We start from the raw sequence: 20,538 nt of genomic DNA on the forward strand, positions 1-20,538 counted from the left end.
GGGAAGCTTGTCTGTTTTAGAAACGTTAATGAAACACTTCTCCTGGGAGCCAGCAGTACCGATTTGCTGAGCTGAGAATGGCACGTGGCTGGTGCTTCAAAGATACTATCTTCTAAATGTTACTTTGCATTTAAAGCACGGTTTGGGGCTCGAAGCCCCAAGTTCATGATTGTTGCGTGATTTAATCAGTGTTATAGGTAGGACATGGCACTCCCTTTTGTAGAATTTAAGAAAACCAAGAAGGGAAGTGCAGCAGCATCGGTGCGGGTCTCCGGTTTCCATGGTTTGGTAAAATCCTGCGTGTTGGGCCGAAGTGCCGCTGAAGGAGCAGATATGTGGTCTCAGCATGCGGCCTGTTCCTCTCGGCAGTCCGGCCAGTGATTTATAATGCTCCAAGCCTGTGTTCAAACACGTGAAATCAGCAGCAGCAAAATTAGCTTTTTGTTTTCTCTGTACCACTCGCTTAGAGTAAAGCGAATATTTACGGCCGGTCCGATCTTCCCAGGTGCTTCCCTTCCTGCTAAGAGCTGTCTTAGAAATTAGCAATTGAGATCCATTGCTATATTTGGATATTACGGGTTCACGATACACAGAAATGGTAAGTGGTCAGCATAAAATGTAAAAAAAAAAACCAAAACAAACCAAACCAAAAGAGGAGCAGAGCAGTAAGGGTCATCATATGAATATTGCTGACTTGAGCAAAAAGTCAATTACTTGTGTATTTTTGCAAGTAGCTTGGTTTTCTCTCTTTTAATGGAGACTTTGAAAACAGTTCAGCGCGGCTTTGGCAGCGACTGGCAACAGAGTTAACTCCTGCTCCCCAGCCTCGGCAAATCGGAGAAACTCCAGGCAGCTGCATTTTAAAAGATTGTAAGGAAGGTTCCCATTCATGCGTTGGCCATTTTTTGCCCAACTAACTGCACCATCACTGGAAGGGGCAGCTCCTTGTAGGCTCTAGGGCGTGCTTCTTGCTTCGTGGTGGTGTGAGGCTCCATCAGAGCCTCGTGGAGCACCGCGGAATGCTGCCCAGGCTGCTGTTTTAATTCCGTTTCTGTGGCAGCGGTGTCTTAAAGGTTCAGGGTCTTGTGAGTCAGCGAGAACTAGCCGTCGGGTTTTTCCGGAGCACCTCCACAGCACGAAAGAGCAAGGTGGAGAAGTTCTTCCAGGTGGTGCCACCCGTGTTTCTCCTGGTGGTGCAGAATTGTGGGGGGATGCCCGCTCGGGCATGGCTAAGAGTCCCCAGCTGCGAGAGAGCTTGGTTGCATCACCGTAGCTCTACTGCTTCTGGATCGCTCTGCAGTCTGGAACGTACGGATTCACCAGCCCAAGAATCTCTGCGCCGCTCCTCGCTGCTTAAAATAGATGTGCCTTTGGTTGGCTTGGTTGTGGCAAAGATCTAAAACTTTGTGTAAAGTTACTAACAACCATCGATGCGGTTTTCACGGGCCCATTATGAGTTTCTGTATCAGGCCTTCCTTGTCTTAAGCATAGTATTTGTATCTTAAAGTTTATTGAATTTTGCCATTCCGATTCGTAGGTTTACTGTCGCTCTTTTTCTCCTCTCTGTTCCATTTTCATCCTTTCTTTCCCTCTCTTGGATCCAAAGTGCCGGGTCACCGGTTTTGCAGAAGAGGCTGCTTGATTTAATAGTTTTTGTAGGTGGCCAACACCTCATAGAAATGTTTAGCGCCTTTTCTAACGGGTCCATATCTCCTTCTCATTTTTTCCGAGTAACATGCCTGGAACCTGCTTAAACTTACGCTGTCCCTGCAACCTGGCCCCGGCCAGTCCCACCCTTTGTATCCATCTTCTTGCCTTCAAGCGCTCTCCTTTGGGTTTTTTTCCTATCCCCCCTTCTGAGGAGAAAAGAAAGAAGCCCAAGTGTTGCAAATCGGTACAAAATACATGCTTTTGAGGGGTCTTACATCTTGTTCCAGGGCGTTAGTTTGGCCACTGGAAGCAGATGAATGGACTAACCAGTGCGGTGGGACCGTCCTGCTTTGTGTGTTATGCTCTGGAAAAGCAACCCATCGTATTGAAATCATTTGCACTCTGCAAAGCAAAAATAATAGCAGCAGCAAGCGCAGGGACTTAGCTGTTGACCACTTTTTTCTTTAAGTAAAAAGAGATTCCTAGGTTTGGGGATTTAATTTTTTTATTTATTTATTTTTTGACTTCTTGTTCGAGTGTCTTCACCAGTAAACACTCAGCGTTTCTTTCAAGAGGCTCCAGGTACTTGTTACTTCCCTTCGAGTGCATTTTATGTCCTTTCAAACCTGCCCTAAAGAAGATGACGTTATTCAAAAACACGGATTTGGACAAAATTTCTTAAGAGGTGTTTGAGAGATGGGCAGTAGCAGCCATGAGGCCAAGGCTGGACAGGAATGCTTTGACTGGGGCACACCGCAAGGTCACCCGGTGTTTTGTAGTGTGTTTTCCCCTGTCGAGTACACCTCTGAAAGGCTGTTGGGATCGTGGAAGAAAGGAAGGTATTTTTTCAAGTAAATAGAAGATAAATCACCAAGATAAATCAAAATCCATCTGTAAGTTCATAGATGCCCACTGCAAATCACGGAGCATCAATGTCAAGGCCTGTTTTTGTCACAGTGATGAAAACATTCCCGTCGTTAATTTGATGGGGAATGTGATGACAGATTAATCGTTTGTAGCGTCACTAAAGAGGATTATTTCTCGTACCGCCACAAAACTACCGTCTGGTAAGATTTGCCCTGTAAAGAAGCTCGTGGTCAGCCAAATACATAATTTCTTCTCAACAGATAACATGTCTGAGTTGACTGAGACTCGGGAATGTAACCGTTAGATCTTTTTAATGACAACGCAATATTACCGGCAGGGTGAATGAGTGCTTGTTACACGGACTCAGAATAATTCCCTTTGCCTATGTGGAATTGCCCCGTAAAACTCTCAGGTAACCACAGTCGTATGAACCGTTACGTTGCTACCCAATCATTTAGACTGAAATACGTATATTTTTTCCCCTTTTTACATTAGGAGGTACGACTTGTTTTGGGGAGTTCATCGCATTAAGGGAAGATGGAAGGGCACAAGGGGTTGGCGGGGAGTGACTTTAACTTCCAGTTCTCTCACTCAAGACTGGTATGCTGGCAAATACGCTGGGTTATCAACACATGGATGTCCTGAAGACATTGGGAAGCATTCACGGATGGTCTCACTACTGTTCGCAGATGTTCACATCGCATAAAACTAGCGTTGCTTAGGCCCGTTATTGACAACTCTTAGATGAGACGCCAAAGCGGAAATAAGAGCAGAGTTTGGGATATTTTTACTTTTTTTTTAAAGGATGTGGGCATGATGGAAGTGGTGAAGATTTTGCCTTTGTTTCTGTTATAGATGGAATGTCTGGCGTGATTATAAGTTTATCGGAAATGTACCTTGAAATTCCTTTTGCTGTTTGATTAACAGCATTGCCTTAACATCTTCCAAGTTTTCACTAAGCCCCGTGCTTTATAATGTGACATTCCCAGGAAACAGGAGGCATCATCTGTTGGGAGACGGGAAACATGCAATGATTAAATGCATTTTATTGTTTTCTGTGAAACTGTGCCCAGTTTCTCCCTCTTCATGTGGGCAGATGGGATTCTCAAGAGCTTTTGTTGTTACACCAAAAAGATTTAGGCCTCATTTTTACATACAATATTTCTGTATACGAAAAATATTTTTAAAACCCCAAAGGTTACTTAGTTTTTTAGATGACAAATTCTAAATTATTTACCTATTAGCTGAAACATCAAGCTAGAAAAACTAGCTTGATTTCTTTCATGAAAACGAATACCAAGATTTCTTCCTTCCCCTCCTGTGGCTTGTCGTACCAGCAACAGTTTGCAGGGTTCAGGGGAAGATGCTCTACCAGAAATAGCAGCGGTTACCATAACTGGGTTTTGCGATTTTGCTTTATTAAGGCTTTAAATGACACAAGTGGCCTTTGAATGCCACAAGTGGCAACTGTCCTGATGCCCAAATGAATTCTGTTTGAAACGGCATGGATACGGCTTACCTAACCTTTACCATCTGTCGTGTTTCAGCAGATGGGGGTGAATTACTGCAGCTGGAACGTGTAGCCCCTGAAGACTGTTCCTCTATAACGCTTGCAGTCTCCTTCGTGTCACTGAGCTTCACGTTCTTGACTTTTGCCCGTGCAGCTTAGAAAATGAGAAGGTTTGAAGGTTATCGGTGGCCCAGGGTCATGGTGCGCGGTTCTGTGGGCCACCCCAAGGCTCTGACAGGCTCAGCGAGTAGTAATGAACCATCGGGAAAGGGACCGAAGTCTCCAGGCGGAAACCGTGGAGAGAAAGCGTGTTGCAAATGGGAATGAAAAGCAACATCTCCACGTTGCTTGGCACTGTAATCTGTTTGGTTAAGTCTGCTAGGGAAAAGCAAACTGTGACTTCATAGAGGCGGAATTTCCTGGGGAAAATAATTTTGGACCTAAAAAAAAAGAAAATTAAACCCTGTTAGTCACAGGATACGCAATAAGGTTACTATGTCAGCAGCCAATGATCATTTAGGCTTTGATTCATTATGAATCACTTTTCTGATTAATGATCATTACCATCTATGCATGTGAGCTTGTTTCCCATTTCTGGGTATTGCTGTGATTTAGAAGTAGGAATTTTTTGGGTGATCGCAGAAGGGTGTTGGAACATGGGTGAAACAGCCTCATATGCTGTGGAGTTTGGACAATGGAGAGTTTAAATTCGGATTTGCAAATATCAGGCATAAGGCCACAGAAAACCCCTTTTCAGCTGAAAACACATAGCTTACAGTCAAGTCAGTGGTTGTATTTGATCATAAACTGTCCATATAGCTTACAATAGAGCTGTGACCGGAGAGCAAAAATGGAGAAAGAGAGAGACCATGCTTTAGAGAGTAGGAAAGAGATTTGCCCTTTACCAGTTATGTGCCACAGCAAAAATTAGATTAAATCTAGTTGATTAATCACCTTGCTTTCAATTTTATTATTTTCTTTTTTGTTTTAAATCCTGCTTGATGTGCCGATTTCCTTAAATACATTAATTGCTTGCGGTTTGCAGTGTTTCCTGAGTGGAAAATGCCTTCCCGTTTATTGTGCCATGCAGCTGTTAGATCCCAGCCTGTAACTGAAATCAAACCTGTGCGTGTGTGCTTATCTCTGTCCCTTCTGTGGTTGGTTTCAAGGTGATGACACAATGACAGGAGATGGAGGAGAGTACCTTAGGCCAGAAGACCTCAGAGAACTAGGAGATGACTCTTTACCGAGCAGCCAGTTCTTAGATGGTATGAACTACCTAAGGTACAGCTTGGAAGGAGGACGATCTGACAGGTATTTGCCTGGACGCCTATCTTTTCTTACGATAATTCCGCACGCGTTTTGTTATAAATGTTTGAAATCCCTTTCTCGGGGTCTTTAACTCAAGGGAGGCATGGGATGCACTCGTCAACATTTCTTCGTTGGGTATGTCACTGTGGCAGTCGTCACTTTGTCAGAGAAAGGCGTGGTCGGAAGGAATATTTCCTGACCAGTCCAGAAATAAATACGTTTGGCACTAAAACTGTATGCAGAGTCTAGTGAAGAATTTGTTTGTGATTCTTTTTTTTTTCGGTTCTTGAAAAGGCGTAGCTTGCTTTATTGCCTTTGTGGTCAGGCAAAGGAAGAAGAGTCTGGCTGGCTGGGGAAAGGGCTCATGACTCATCCCCATCTCCTCCTGACATGAGTCAGGGGGTGGGCGGGTAGTTGGACACGGCGTTTTAGCGTTAATTGAGCTGACTTTTGGGAGTAGTTTGGCTATAGATATAAGGGAAGGAGCAATGGCCTCGGTCATTCTGCGTTGGGTTGGCAGCGAGTATATTGCTAGCAAGCGCATTGACTCTTTCTGTTTCGCCATGGTTGAATTAGCAGGAAAGAGAATCATTTCCTTCTTCTGGCACAGCACAGTATTTATGTTGTAAATAAAAAAAAAAAAATAAAATTGGAAAAAATGTGTTCAGTCCAGACAGCTGGCTGATTTGCTTGTATCTAACAAGTTGAACTTAAGGCTGGATGTAATTGTGACATAATAATAATGGCTGTAGCTTTAATTTGTATTTTATTTTTGTTTTAGAGAATATTTTATTTTAGAGAATGGTCTACAAAAAGTACAGCGATCCTTTTTCAAAACGAGAGCCTTTACTAGTGAGCGTAAGCGTAGACTCAGACTGGCAGATTAACGCCCACGGTTCGAGTTCGGAATAGGCTACCCGGGCGTTCCTGTTTGAAAATGACAGCGCCTAGCGTAAAACAGCAGTGTCTCCAGACTTACTGCCTTTAGAGCTAGGGTTCGCTAAAGGGGGGAAAAAAGAAGAAGAAAAAAAAAGTTGAGATGTTGGCAACAGAAGGAATTTTTAAGCTACCTCCTTTTCCAGCCTTGGTTGTTATTCTGGCAGCGTTTCCGAGGCTGGGTGAAATCAGTAAGGATCCATTCCGTTGACTTGAGTAGGCTTTGAATTGCTCCCGGAACGAAAGATGTCAGGAAACAGTTGGGTTTGCCTCACAGCATGTGTAAATCCCTCCTCATTCAGGTCTCAGAAGCTTTGCAGTCTTTGTTGGTTTTTAGACAGCTTCAGTGAATCCACTGCAAACAAAGTGACTCTGTGGCTTTTTAAGTCTCAGAGGATGTTTACGAACTACATCAGAATTCTTAAAAATCCCAACCTTTTCTCACGCGCTTTCAATGGTGACAAAGATTCTTGTATTTTTTTTTAATTTCAAGATGTATGGAAACGATTGTGCCAGACGGTTTCTGCTCCCATTTAGAGTATTTTAGCTTTTAAATGCTGTCAGTGGATTTCAGTAGATTTTTCACTGGCATGTAATTATGTGTTTTATTTTGTGTTGTGTGAAAATTACTTCCCGTCCTGTATCAAGCACGATTACATTGAAATGAAGCAAAATTACAAAGGGAGAAAGAACGAAGGAAAAAAGTACATCTTACTAGCTCCGTGGTCTCACTTTCTGTCACTGTGAGGTTACCGGTTGTAAGAATTTTCATGGAGACCGCTTAATTTACCATGCTTTTGCTTTAATGTGATTTTCATTGTGTTACGCTGACCTGGGTTTTTTCAAGAAATTCAGTAAAGCAAAATAGTATTAGCAGTCTAGACTCACGTAATCTTACGCATTAAACAATTTGATTTAAAAACATGCCTTTTTCTTTTGTAACCATCTTCCCTATTTATTTTATTTCTCTCTCCCCTTCATTCTTTTCCATATGCTTTCATTAGCACCATGCCCAGGTAGGTATTCCATAGCATGACAACATGTTGTCTCCTGTATCCTTTTATGGCACCCATCTCTCTTCATCCATTTTGGAGGCCTGCTGTACGCCGGAAAGTTAATTTGGAGAACCAAACGGACGCCGCTGCTGTTGGAGATAGTTGTAGTCTCAAATGGGTACGATACGTAGTGGTGAACGCTCATCCGAGAGTACTCTCTGTCTGGAAAGGTCGTGGTATGACGGAGCCACTGTCCCACAGAAACGTCCCCGATTCCCGCACAGATAAGAGTTAGCAAGGATCGGGGAAGTTGTACTAGATCGCAACAGCTGGTAGGTGTCCTCCTGTCACCATGCCCTGGGAAGGTCAGCCATTTTCCTTCTCCATGTGGAGAAACGGTGGTAGAATAAAAAATAAAGAGAATGGACGACGCTAGCTGGATTCTCCCTCTGGATGGTGAGAGCCAGAACTGATTCGGGCCATATCGGATCACCAGTGTTTGAAAAGACTCCATTTCATTGGAAGCCCCTTCCACCTTTCTGGTCTATGACAGGTGTGAGGATGGCTTTCACTCTTTGAGTAGAGAAACATTTTCAAGGCTGATTTATACAGTTTTCGATGATGCCAGGTTGTTTTCCCAGCTTCTGAAACAACATATACTTCCCACAACAAGAGATACACTCAGCAGAACTAGGGATTGCTAGAGCTCTGTCTAGACTGGCAAGTGGATGTGGATGTGACCGGGATGGTCTCCAGGTCATCCATATTAGAAACTTGGTCTGAGTATGCCCCTCTTATTTTCTGGATATCACCTGGGCTTTATATCAGGGCTTAGAAGATGTGGGTGATACGTGCCTGTGCAATACCTACCGTGGGGAAGGCACACTTTTATGTTCAGGAGCTTTGTAGTGTTCCTGGGTTCCACAGTTCAGTCTCTGTTGACCCCACAACCCCTGTGGCTTAAGATTTATCAACCAGATTTGGAAAGAATCTGTATTTAGAAACTAGTTTTGCCTCTGTGGTTTAGGTTTGGGGTTTTTTTTAACAGGATTCCTGAAGACCTACTGTAGTAGTAAACAATTGTCCCTACGCTTCTGTAACTGGACTGGCGTTTCAGTCAGTACCGTTACTTCTAAGTCTCAGAAGCACAGACCTTATAACTACTGAGTTGCTCTTTGTTTAGCTGGTGCAGCTCACAGAAGGAGTCCAGTGTCATCTGAACACTAGTTTTGAAATTAAGTCTCGTAGGAAGTTTAAACTTCTGATTTCCTGCGGGCCTCGGTCATGCTCGTGCATACCTTGCCTGTAGATAAAGCCCATAGCCTCAATGTATTGGATATTTACTGGAGCTTATATACAGGTGCTACGCAGTGGCTATGTACTGGGCTGCTGGTAGCGGTGGGTACTTGGAGGAGAACGTGGAGAAAATCACCATACAGCTAACCAGGCAAATCTAGTACAGGCTTCCTTTCAGGCAGTATTTATCCAGGACACGACGTGAGCTGAATAGCAGAACCTACAACTTGGATGGCGACCCTCTTACCAGCATTGCATGGCGCAGCAAAGCCGTTCCGAAAGTGTCGAGCGTTGAAGTGAATTAAAGGATAATGATGGCAAATGGGGGCTGCTACTGAGGCTTATTTTTCAACCACAGAACAACCGTTCGCTGGCCTACTCTCGTTACGAGCAAGCAAGGTGTACTCCGCCTACCCAATTCACACGAAAATGTTTAACCAAAATACTTTTCAGTCAAGGTTCCCTTTCATAATTTCATAAATTTTTTTCTGAAATTATATAGGCAGGAAGTTAGGGCGAACTACTGTCCCCGTAGAAATTTTGTTGGTGGTTTGAATGGAATCAGAATTTTATTCCAGAAACGCGTAATTCCAATACTGCCAGCCTTACATGTCTCACCTCTTCCACTTGTCTGGGTGAAAGACATTTCATGACATGTAAGAGAGATTATTTATGCTTGGCTTGGTTTTTTTTCCTCAAGACTTTCCTAAGGCTGGTACTTGTGTAATAGCTATCTTTGCTTCCAGTTTTGTACAATCCACCTAATATGCTAAATAGGCCATCGGTATAAGTTGATGGTCAATAGCGTTGATTATTCTCCAATGTCGTACGTTTCTGCTAAAAATTAGATAACCATTTGCTTATAAAAATGGATCCAGAAAATCGTTGAGGGCATGTAACTACCATTAAAGAAGGCTGAATGGTCTGAAGGAGATGGTAAAATACGATTTCCAATAAGATCTGCATTTAAAGCACTTGAATCTCCTGTCCGTAACGTGCGCACGACTTTTTTTTTATTGCCAACTGCTGAAAATGAATTATCCCTCAAAAATCCGTGTAGCTAGATAAACGGCCTATTGTTCTGAGCCAGCGTGTTAGTCATTAGGAGTACCACTCATGGATGTGTAAGCCATGGAAACAGAACCGCTTCCTTCAGTCCCCTGTGCTGTATTCCTCAAGGTGCGGAACAACATCCCAGAGTACACCTACAGCAGCTGAAGGTTGATCCATTTTTAAAAATCACTATTGTAACGTCGCTGCTAGCAAACATTTAAAGGACGAAACTGGTGCTATTTGGTAGCAGGACCCCCATTTACCTCAGTACGTCCTTCTGTGGTGTCTTATTTGTCCTTTTTTTTTTTTTTTTTTTTTTTTTTTTTTCTGCTTTTTGCTAGTGGATACTGCAGCCGCGTTCTGAGCCGGTGCTTGGAAGCAGCTTATTTACCGCCTTGCTTCTCTCATTGCTACAGCAACCGGTTTTCTGTAGAGCTGTGTGTACTTACGGAGCAAATGCTGCTCGCGTTGGGGCTGCCGCTCTCTAAAGGTGCTGTTGGCAGACAGAGGAAGAGTTTTGTGTCACACGGGAGCTTGCGGCTGGCCACAATTCACCTTGCTGCGTGTACCTTCCAGGGGACGAGACACCAAGCTTACTGATTTCCACTTTTAAGGGGAGAAGGCAGATCATAACGAAGCTTCAGAAAGAGTCATTTCAGGGGGTCGCATTCGGATTTTCCGTCGTGGTTTGCCTGTGTTGGCGTGTCAGGAGAGAGAACTTCTCCAAAGAGCTTTACTTAAAAGAAATCCGTGCTCTTTGCTGTAAGGAAATTATCGTGCCACAAAGCCAAGTACAAAGTATTTGCCGGCATAAAATAAACTATCATCTAGATTAATCTCTAGGTTCTGCAGTTTGAAGCGAACAAGTCAGTCAAAAGACTTTGTGGCCCGTGGTCAGAAAGGTAGCGTAACGCGCATTTGTAAAGCTCTGTTTTTTTCCCCCCGTGACTATTATCTACTCCCCCTGGAAGCTGCATCATATTGCTAATAGCACGCTTTTTTCGTTCTCCCACTCGATCTATCATGACACCTTTACAACATCATCTGTACTGCCGGTATCTTGCTATGGCATCCTACCAACCCCCCAGCCTGCGGTCCTTCAGTTCCGACAGGTCCCACACCTTGAGCCATGCCTCCTACCTGAGGGACAGTGCCATGATCGACGACACGGTTGTCATCCCCAGCCAGCAGGTAAGCAAATTCTCCTGAGTTCGCTTAGCGGGGGGGATAAACGCAGAAATGTAAAAAGGTTACGGTTTAGGTTGCAAGGACACCACGTCGTGTATGCTGCTTCGTTTATTTTAATATAAACCCCTCTGATTTTCCATGAGATTTAATGGCATGTTACGCAGTGCAGCAGTGAACTCTATGCCAAAACAAAGAGATGATCTGCGTGAACGTAGTACGGGGACTGTCTTTATGCTGTTCTCCATTTTACCTGATTTTTGAATGATTCTAACAGGCGTTGGGCTAAATATTCAGGTGATCTAATGAACTCAGGGCCGTTGTTCTCCAAGATGCTATTCCGAAGTGTGCTTGTCGTTCACAAAAAAAAGATATAGGAAATGCCACTTTGGTAAATCACAGCATTCATTTCACTGCGACCACTAACAGACGATTCCTTTGAGCAAGCACAAGATGTTACAGTAAGGGGTTTCTAATATTTTAATGCTGTTATTACTCCTTTGTTTTCTTTTAAAAGAAAAGTTAAATGCTTTAAGCACTGCTATGCAAAATACATCTTGTTATTGTTTGGTTGATTAATTGATTTTATTGTAGTAAAAAGGAGGGGTTTTTGCTTACCAAGGTAACAACTCTGGCCAAAGAAGCTGAAAGGAATTCATATCGCTTGAGCTGGGGCCCTGAAAACTTGGACAATGTGGCTCTTTCTTCCAGCCCTATTCATTCAGGGTGAGTGTATCACTTAACGTTATCCTAAAAAAAAAAAGAGAAACAGAATACCTGCAGCGGCAGCAGCTTCAGCTAATGCGTAACTAGGAGTTATATTTTAATTCATTGCCTCCTAGAGCAGTTCCATAACGTAAATTGTTACGGTCTCTTAAGCTCTGAGAGTCGAGCAAGCCGGGGTACCGAGACTATCCGCTGAAATCACTGCGCGGCAGTGAGCTTTCGGTCGAGTTCAAGAGGAACAAACGAGAGAATTGACACACAGACACATGCGTTTGTGTGAATTTTACAGAGAAATACATGCGGTGCCTTTTTAAAGTTAGCGATGACTGAGACCAGGGGCGTCATCGCTCCGGATGGTGAGTTCTCCCGGTGCTGGTGAAGTAGTTCAGGTGTTTGTGATGATTACTTTAAAAAAAAAAAAGAAACCCGGGGGTTTAAATTACATGAACCGTGTAATAGACAAGCCACCTAAACATCACGTGCTTTACACAGAATTGACCACTATGTTCCTGCATTCTCACAACTGACTCTTTTTGGTTAATCTCAAGCGAGTTGGCAACAATCTTGTAGTCCCTATCTTTCAAAAAATAGCACTGGAGTCCCATTTGGAACGACAGGCAGCCCCGGTCTAGAAGAGGACCAATATTGTCATAAGTGCCGTTGCAAATTGCCTGGTTTTGTGACACATAGGAGAAGTTTGTTTGTTAGCCGGCAGCAGGATATTTGGCTGCGGCCGGCATTGTTTGGATTTGCTTTTCTTGAGCTCTAAAACTCCCACATTAAATGAAAATACTTAATGTGTACAGTAGGTATGCGTTTAGATATCTGTCAGTCTGGAAGCTTTGAAATATGCTTTGGCGGCTTATTCTAACCCGAAATAGTTCACAGACTTTTTCCAAAGGATGCATTACTTTTCACTTTCAGAAAGGTAGGTCTTCCCAGTGATTGCAGAGGATGACCTAAGCACTTTCTAGAAGAGTGGCACTGGATTCTTGGATGCGCAATCATTTTGTGGCTTTCTTTCAAAAAATACGAGCCATACTTAGGTCTTTTTGGATGACCAGGCTGCTAGCGGTAGGATAAGAATATGTGATTTTAAGAGGAGCAACGCTCCCTGCAGCCTCGTGTGAAGTAGTGACATCTAACACGACACAAATTATGTTCTTCCTTTTATACGTACCGACTAACCTGCCACTAAATCTTGTAATAAAGAAACCTACAATAACGCTTCCTCAACCTTTGGAGAAGACTGTACACCACTTCGTTTTTATCTTGCTTAGATTTGTCCGAGCCATTAAGTTATCATAAACTGTTGGGCTGCATCTTGTTTAAATCTCTTTTCCTAGGAAAATGCATTGCCTAGTAGAGTTTCGCTTGTAAATCCTTGTTTTAAAAGTGAAGCAATTGTAGAAGTACCGTAGAATACATCTGGGATGAAAGAAAACGCTCAGTGTTTGAAAAGGAATCCCATATAAACAGCGTTAGTGGCTTTTAAGCAAGGGTATGGCCTTGGTTTTGCCCAAGACGCTGGAAACGTCTTGAATTCAGACCGTGTTTTATAAAGTAAGACGTCGGCAAACTGTTGGGCGGTAATTTATTTGGCACAGATGGTTTTAGTGTTGTATTCTGTGCCATCTGGGGGGAAAAAAAAATAAAAATGACACCGTTCCCTCCCTGCACTACTTGAGCGGCTAACCCCAGACTGTTGTTGGGTTCTCACTCATCTCCCGTTGTAGGGAAGCGTTTCCGTGGGTCACAGTGAAGCCGCCCCCAAGCAAAAGGATAAATGCAGAGAGAACTCTTCCCTTGGTGTGGAATTTCTCAGGCATATATTTCAGCCTTTGCGTAACTAACCAAAACTTCTCTATGTCGGAAATTTCAGAAGGGGAAAGTGTTTTAACCAGCCGTTTAAAATTTAAATGGAACTGTTGTTCCAGTAGATTGGGAATTTCATCGGGAAGGAAAGAAAAGCAGGGTGTTTGGCCAGGGTCTTTGGCAGCCGTTTCGAAAGCGAGAAAATAATTAGGTAATATTAGGGGATGTTATGTGTAATTTCCTGCCGAAGCGTTAGGAGAGACAGAACAAATGCCTGCATAAATGCAAATGCGTTTCACAGTTTTAATCTCGTATCTCACCATAGCCTATTGTGGAAGAACACACATATTTTCATGAAGTTGGAAGGCAAAAAAACAACCCCTGTACTGAGAGATTTCACGTGCAGCGTTTAGACGTTGCGTGACGGTATCATATTCTTATGTCTTCTTATCACCCCCAGTAGTGAAGTGTGAATGGTAAAGAGAAGGGCGACCGTGAGATTTTAGCGTAGAAATCGGGCGCAAAATCATGTTGTTTTCCTACCTGGGTTATGATGGTACAGTGAAAAAAATTCTACGATTTAGTTGGAGAGATGATATTTCTAAGAATTTTGCTGACAAATACGTAAAGGTGTGGTAGATGAGAAGAGAGGCGAATCTGGCCTAGCGTGGCACTGGGAGGAAGGAGCTTGGAGTTCATGCTGTGATATTAACTCGCTTTTGTGTTCTAGAGCAAGACGTGTAGCAGCTCTGCGGCTTTCCCAGCTCTGACATGCTCCCAGTAAAACTTTTTAATGAAAGGCAGTGACTTCGTTTATATAATTTGATTAAGACATCCCTATTTGACTAATAAACAATCCACGTGTATCAGTACTTGTATCTGATAAAATGCACCAGTTGGGATATTATCAGTGATTTTACCTTTCTGGAAGTTGTTGCTTCCATCAATGAAAGACTGAGAAGGATGAGGGAGGGGGCAAGTCGAACCGTGACAAATAACGTGAATTATCATTCTTAGCTGCATGTCTGCAAAAAAGGAGGCTGGATCCTTGCTAACAAGGTAAAGAAAATACGTTTTCGAGTGTTGTCTTTTGAATCCGTGATGCTGTTTTCCCCAATGTGAGATTAATTTCCTGGAAATAGTTAATGGAAACAGGACCTGGCAGCCACCAGCTGATAGTCATTTCTAAAATCTGAAAGCTGAAATGATTTCAAATTCTACTGTCGCCTTAATGACCTTTACTCGGGAAGTTGCAATAAGGAAAAAAAAAAAAAAAAAGAAAAGCAGGCATTTTTCATTAAGAAAAAATGGCTGTTCATGTCGGTGGAAGAAAATGGCAACGGAGATATATATAATAAAAAGCGACATCAGAAAACTAACTAACTGGCCGTGTGAGGCATTACCAAGAGCCTAAACGGGTCAAACTGAACATTTGAAATTTGTCGTTCTGTAGCGCAGAACGAAAGGAGGACAAGAAACATGTTGAAAGGGAAGATAGAGGAGGGCAGAACGTATTGATAGGAAATGGGAAGAAAAGAAAGTAACGATGTGTTGCGTTATGAGAAACACTGGCTGGAATCGCCTTAGATACCTTACCCTTTGATATGCTGTGGTCCAAAGTGTAGGTGTGGATACGTAAACCGAGCAGCCTTTCCCCTAATCTGGTTCTGAAGGATTTACTCAGAGACTAACTGTACTTTGTAGGTATCTGACTTCCAGTTTGAGAACGTACATAGAGACAGAAGGTCGCTGCAGCTTTACTGCCGTAGTGACCATTTGTAACCAAGGACGTTTACGTAGGCCTTATTTTCCATACTCACTCCTGCCTTCTCACGTGTAATGGATACGCATATATACGTTCATGTGTTTAATTTAGAAATCTGTTTCATTTTTCCAATATTTCCGTATTTCATTTAACTCATTCTTTTTTTTCCCCTTTCTTTTTCTTTTTTGATGTTACATCATCTATTCTGTTGCAGATGCTCTTCTCCATGTCTTGATCATGACAACAGCAGGTGAACTTCTGCATAATTTCTTTCTTTAATACATTGCACGTCTCACCCCCGCCCTATTTATCCCCCTCTCTTACCTCACGTCAGGATGCTTTAGTGTTTTGATAGTGTGCGTTGGCCAAGAGAAAAAAATAATAATGTATCTGACTAGCAGGAATAGCGACACACGGCCCTATTTCTCTTCTTAGACAGCAAGCGTCCACTTCCTCCCATCTGCCACGTCCTCCATAAGAACAGAACACTGGTCCCATAATAAGTCCACTGCAAAAAATCTTCATAAAGCTCCTTCTACGTTCCTAGATTGTTTTAACCGTTGATTTAATTAACGATACATTGTCTCTCTTGGCGGCGTGGTTTAGTCTTATTAAAAGGAAGGAAAAAATCCACGAATAATCCGACACAAACCACTGTAGACAGGTTTGGTTGTTTCAACTGTTATATTACAAAGCGGGCTTTCATCTCCCTTGTCTGTATAAAGAAAACTGCAGAGCCACTCGCTAGGCCACGTTTTCCAAATTGCGCCACCATATTGGAACTAGTAGGATAACAGCACAGACCCAGAATGCTTAATTTTTCATGCCACGTGCATTTTTTGCGTGGCCTGGGTTGACTGGTGGTTGAATCACTGGCGCTTTGCCTCCCGCACAGAACGCCTGAAGCGGTACCTTCCCAAAGGAGATCGTCCTCACCGAGTGGCAAACCGAGTGTTTATTGGCTCGATACCTGTTCGTTTCCTTTAACGTAACCGTAGAAAGGTGAAAATCTTCTAAAATATTCAGCTGTGTAAAATTACTCATTGGCCAAATAAAACCCCAAGCTACAAACCCGTATTTTTTAGGTCATGTCGCTCAATCTCTCTGTAGCTGACTAATGCAGGGAAGAGAATGTTGCCGTGAGTTAATTCGCTAGTGGTTCCCCGTGTAGGATCATGTTTTTTGTCCTCCTGGAATGTGTATTTTGCCTTGCCGATGGATGGCATAGTTGCAGCCTGATGGAAAGCACACTGAGGTAGTTGAATGACTTGCTGTTGAATTCAGCGGGAGCTGGATCAAGGCCTTTTTTTCCTTAATTTGAGACTCTTTATCAGTTTTCCTCCTCCAGCTGAACACTTTACAATGGCTGAAGCACCCTGATTGTTTCTGCTTCTTCACACCGCGACTAACACTGAATGCTGCTATCTCCTCGTTTCCCAGCTTCTTTTAAAAATTCAGATGACGTACGCAGAAAAGTTCTTAAAATGTGTCTAGAATGTCTTAGGCCTTTTTATCGTTCCCTGCTACCTGACGAGAGCATGTGTGCCTGCCTAGCTAGTTTGAGAGAATAATCCGACCTGACCTGCCCGGGGTGGAAGTGGGTGCTGGATTGATTTTGCCTATTCTGGGTTTTGTGTGTTCAAAGAACTCTTGCCTGTTGTAGAAGGACGTTTGACGCCGCGAGGTTTGCATGGCTCTTCCAATGATGCTGCAGAATGAGAGGCGCCTTTGAGTGCCAACATGCTTTTGCGTTCGCAGCCACCCGAAACCGTGACTCTTCTGCAAAGCTATTTACATGACAGGGATTCTTCAAAAAAAACAGAATAAAGTGTCTTCTTTCACACACACACACACCCCCCGCAGCGCTGACACATCCATTTTTTTTATTTTATTTGTTCATCCTGCTATTATCCTTCAAGTGAGCGTAGATACAGAATTAATTCCACATGAATAAATTCCGTATGAATCAAAGCCGCAAAGGGGATAACTCAGGCTCAGATCTAAAATACAAGTATTTCATGAAAATACACCCCAACCTTTTGTCCTTGTAAGGTGGATAAATCCCATGCGTATATATTTGTCCGTGTTTTGTTCTGTCCTGGGTTGAGGTAAAATGGAGCCAATTCAAGCGGAACCGTTAGAAAACCCATTGCTGTTTGCTCCGCTCCCCGTAGAAGGCATGGAAACAGCCTGGAAGATTTAGGGGCCTTTTGTAGATGCCCTCAACCAGCAGGATGCTGTAGCCAGCGTTATTTGAGATAGTTGCCTTTCGTATGGCAAGCGTGTAGTTTTTAATTGCTCTAAAATTAAAGAGAACGCAATGGCCTCTCTTATTGATGAGGAAGCATTGCTAAATTAGGGGAAAATGGACGATGCTTGATCTAACTGCTAACCGCGTGTTTAACCAGAAGCACGTATAGACTCCACTGCAGTCTATAACTCACTCCGAGAAAAGAACTGCTTTTGTTCTTTAGCTTTTCTTCAAAAAAAAAAAGTAAATCCTGATTTCCCCTTCATTCTCTTTAGAAGAGAGAAGGCAATGATTTCCCCCGCCCGACTTTGTTTCATTGATTTGGCTATTACGTTGGACTGCCGCCTTGCTACATCTCAGGGCAGCTCGGTACCGACCCAGATTGCAAGACCGTCAGGGGCACGTGTTTGTGTCGTGCATCGTTTCGAACCGAACCTTTAAAACCGGCAGAAAATGAAACTTACTCGCAGGCTGTCTTAGTATTGAGGAAGACCGTCTCGTTGTTGCCCTTGACATACAAATTTTGACTTTTCTGCTTTAACCCATCGTCTGCTTTGAGTTTGAGTTTGGAATCATCACTTAATTGAAATTTAAGTTCTTGCCATGGGTCGCCAAGATAAACTGAAGTCAGCGCTAAAGAAGGATGCTTCCCTTATATATAGTCATTATTGGACGGACATTTAAAGCGTGTTCTGAAATAGACTTTTGCTGATGAAAAGTACGTGTAATTTTGATGCATTGCTTGATCAATCGGTTCCCTTATTTTGGCCCCCTTTGTTTTAAATAGCTCTGGTTTAAATGGCATTGTTCTAAATGGCTAAAAATCCCTGTTTTCCTACTTATCAGCTGTCCAGAAGTCTTGTCCTCTTTATGTTGTTTTCCCTCTCCTCAGTTTTACCTCGTTTCTCCCGGCCATCATTAGTCCCTGCTAAGGTTTTCCTTTCCCTATTATGCCATTTTTAACCCCTTCTGAAAACTGTAGCTCTTATACCTACATGGAGTTCCTGTGAGTTGTTTTGGTTTCTTTTACGTTTTCTTTAATTTTTAATATTATAATAAATTATCCAAGATTCGCGTAAAGAACATTTACCAGCCTAATTTTTTTAGGATGCTTCCTTCTCCTCTCCTACTGACCACCTGTAAGACAAGAGCTTTCTGATTCCCTTTAATCCCTTTTATTGACATTTTTTCCTTTTTTTTTCTATTTTTTTCCTTTTTTTTCTTTTTTTCTTTTTTTTCCTTTTTTTTCTTTTTTTTTCCTTTTTTTTCTTTTTTTTTCCTTTTTTTTTTCTTTTTTTTTTCTTTTCCCCCTCCCCTTTTAAACTCCTCGCAGCCGGTTGTGTGTCTCTCTAATGAGCCCTCTCCTCTTCATTCTCTGTTCGTAGATGGTTGGTAGTGCTTCCTGCGGCTGGAACATGGGGTAAACCCTGAGTTTCCTGCCAAAAGTCACTTTTTACGCCCCCCGAGTTGGCATCAGCAGAGGTGCCCAGTGCCCTTTGCTGAAGGAGGATCTTAAGAAGTTTTAAATCAGAGCGGGGATGACGGATGCAAAGATTTACCTCTCCTGTTCCCGCTAGTTCTGTTTGTTCATTTGAGTCCAGTCTCTTCCTGTCTCAGTCGTCTCACTTGCCATCTGGTAAAAAAGAAACGTCAGGGAGAGGAAAAATAACGTGCGTGGGCAACAAAATAATTACTTTGCATTTTACGTTTCCTTTACGTTACAATTTTTTTTCACGTCCCTAAATGCACGTATCTCAGAAAGCACGTTTTATGTCGTGCATTAAGTTTTGTAGGGATTATTTGTATCTTGAGATAGGGAGTCCTTCAAAAGGGCAAAGCTTTTCCAGTCCTGGAACAGTAACGTCACCATCCAAGTGCCCTATTATATGGCAAATAGGCAGAAAAAGAGGCTGCAACGATTCAGGAAATGCTTTGTTATGAATTATTTGCTTGGCTCTATTGCCTACCCAAAGTTACCTTAAGTGTGCTGATTTAAAAAAAAAAAAAAAAAAAAAAAGAGATAAAAAGAAATCAAATTAAATAAGTGGCTGAAAAAGTGAACGTGGTAAAAGTTTGGGAGATAAACAGGGTGGTATGGTGGAAAAGAACATATTTTTTCCCATTCTGTGTCAGCTCCACAAATCCTGCATCCTTTGTGCTATCCTTTCAGGCGTTTATGCCACGGCTCTGGAGCTGAGGAATCTCCCCCTTCAGCTTCTTTCTTTTGCGCTGTATTCATGCGGGTTCTCTGAAATTTGTTTTCTGGGAATTTCATAGCAGTACGTAGCTGGTTTGGGGAACCAGCTCCTCCATATTTAGCGCGATAATTGGCACCAATCTCTCACTGCTGCCCTCAGGCTATTGTGTGCTTGCCTGAACTCGGCTGCCCAGCAGCTTGAGGGTCCTTGCGGTCTCCTGGGTGGCTTCAGACTCCTCCAGAAGTCACCGAACCCGTCAGGAACCTCCCATTCCATCTGGGGCTCTGTTTCAGGGATACGGCACAAATCTATTTTTTGGTGTATTCTCCTGTTTGCCAGACAGTGTCTCATTATTTAGCAAATATATTTGATCTGTACAGAATCACAGAATGGTTCGGGTTGGAAGGGACCTTAAAGACCGTCTAGTTCCAGCCCTCCTGCCCTGGGCAGGGACACCTCCCACCAGACGAGGTTTCTCCAAGCCCTGTCCAACCTGGCCTTGAACACCTCCAGGGATGGGGCATTGATAACTTCCTTGGGCAACCTGTTCCAGTGCCTCACCACCCTCACAGGAAAGAATTTCTTGCTGATATCCAATCTAAGTCTCCCCTCTTTCAGTTTGAGGCCATTACCCTGCGTCCTATCTTTACACTCCCTGATAAAGAGTCCCTCCCCATACTTGCTGCATGCCCCCTTTAGGGACGGGAAGGGGCTGGAAGGTCTCCCCGGAGCCTTCTCTTCTCCAGGCTGAACCCCCCCAGCTCTCTCAGCCTGTCCCCACAGCAGAGGGGCTCCAGCCCTCCCAGCATCTTTGTGGCCCTCCACTGGACCCGTTCCGACAGGTCCATGTCCTTCTTGTGCTGAGGACTCAACACAAGAACAGCTGGTTTTTACAGTGAATAATCATAACGTCCTACTGGCTTTATCCTAACCACTGTTATCTTTGTGTCCACCTTCCAATGACGCTTAGCTTTGCCTAT

General features: G+C 43.1%; 1 protein-coding gene across 6 annotated transcripts in view; it reads left to right on the forward strand.

The window, feature by feature from the left end:
- The window catches only part of ANK2 (ankyrin 2), a 244,781-nt gene that overhangs the window by 172,977 nt on the left and 51,266 nt on the right, over nucleotides 1-20,538 (forward strand). For 4 of the 6 annotated variants that reach the window (XM_063337148.1, XM_063337149.1, XM_063337152.1 and 1 more), the window contains 3 exons: nucleotides 5,197-5,341; nucleotides 10,707-10,809; nucleotides 11,426-11,529. In XM_063337148.1, coding sequence (XP_063193218.1) covers nucleotides 5,197-5,341; nucleotides 10,707-10,809; nucleotides 11,426-11,529 — 352 coding nt within the window. Of the gene's footprint in view, nucleotides 1-5,196; nucleotides 5,342-10,706; nucleotides 10,810-11,425; nucleotides 11,530-15,323; nucleotides 15,360-20,538 lie in introns of all 6 variants that reach the window. The other 2 variants (XM_063337147.1, XM_063337150.1) reach the window with 1 other exon arrangement.

This window comes from Chroicocephalus ridibundus, chromosome 5 (genome assembly GCF_963924245.1).
Source record: "Chroicocephalus ridibundus chromosome 5, bChrRid1.1, whole genome shotgun sequence".
Lineage (NCBI taxonomy): Eukaryota > Metazoa > Chordata > Aves > Charadriiformes > Laridae > Chroicocephalus > Chroicocephalus ridibundus.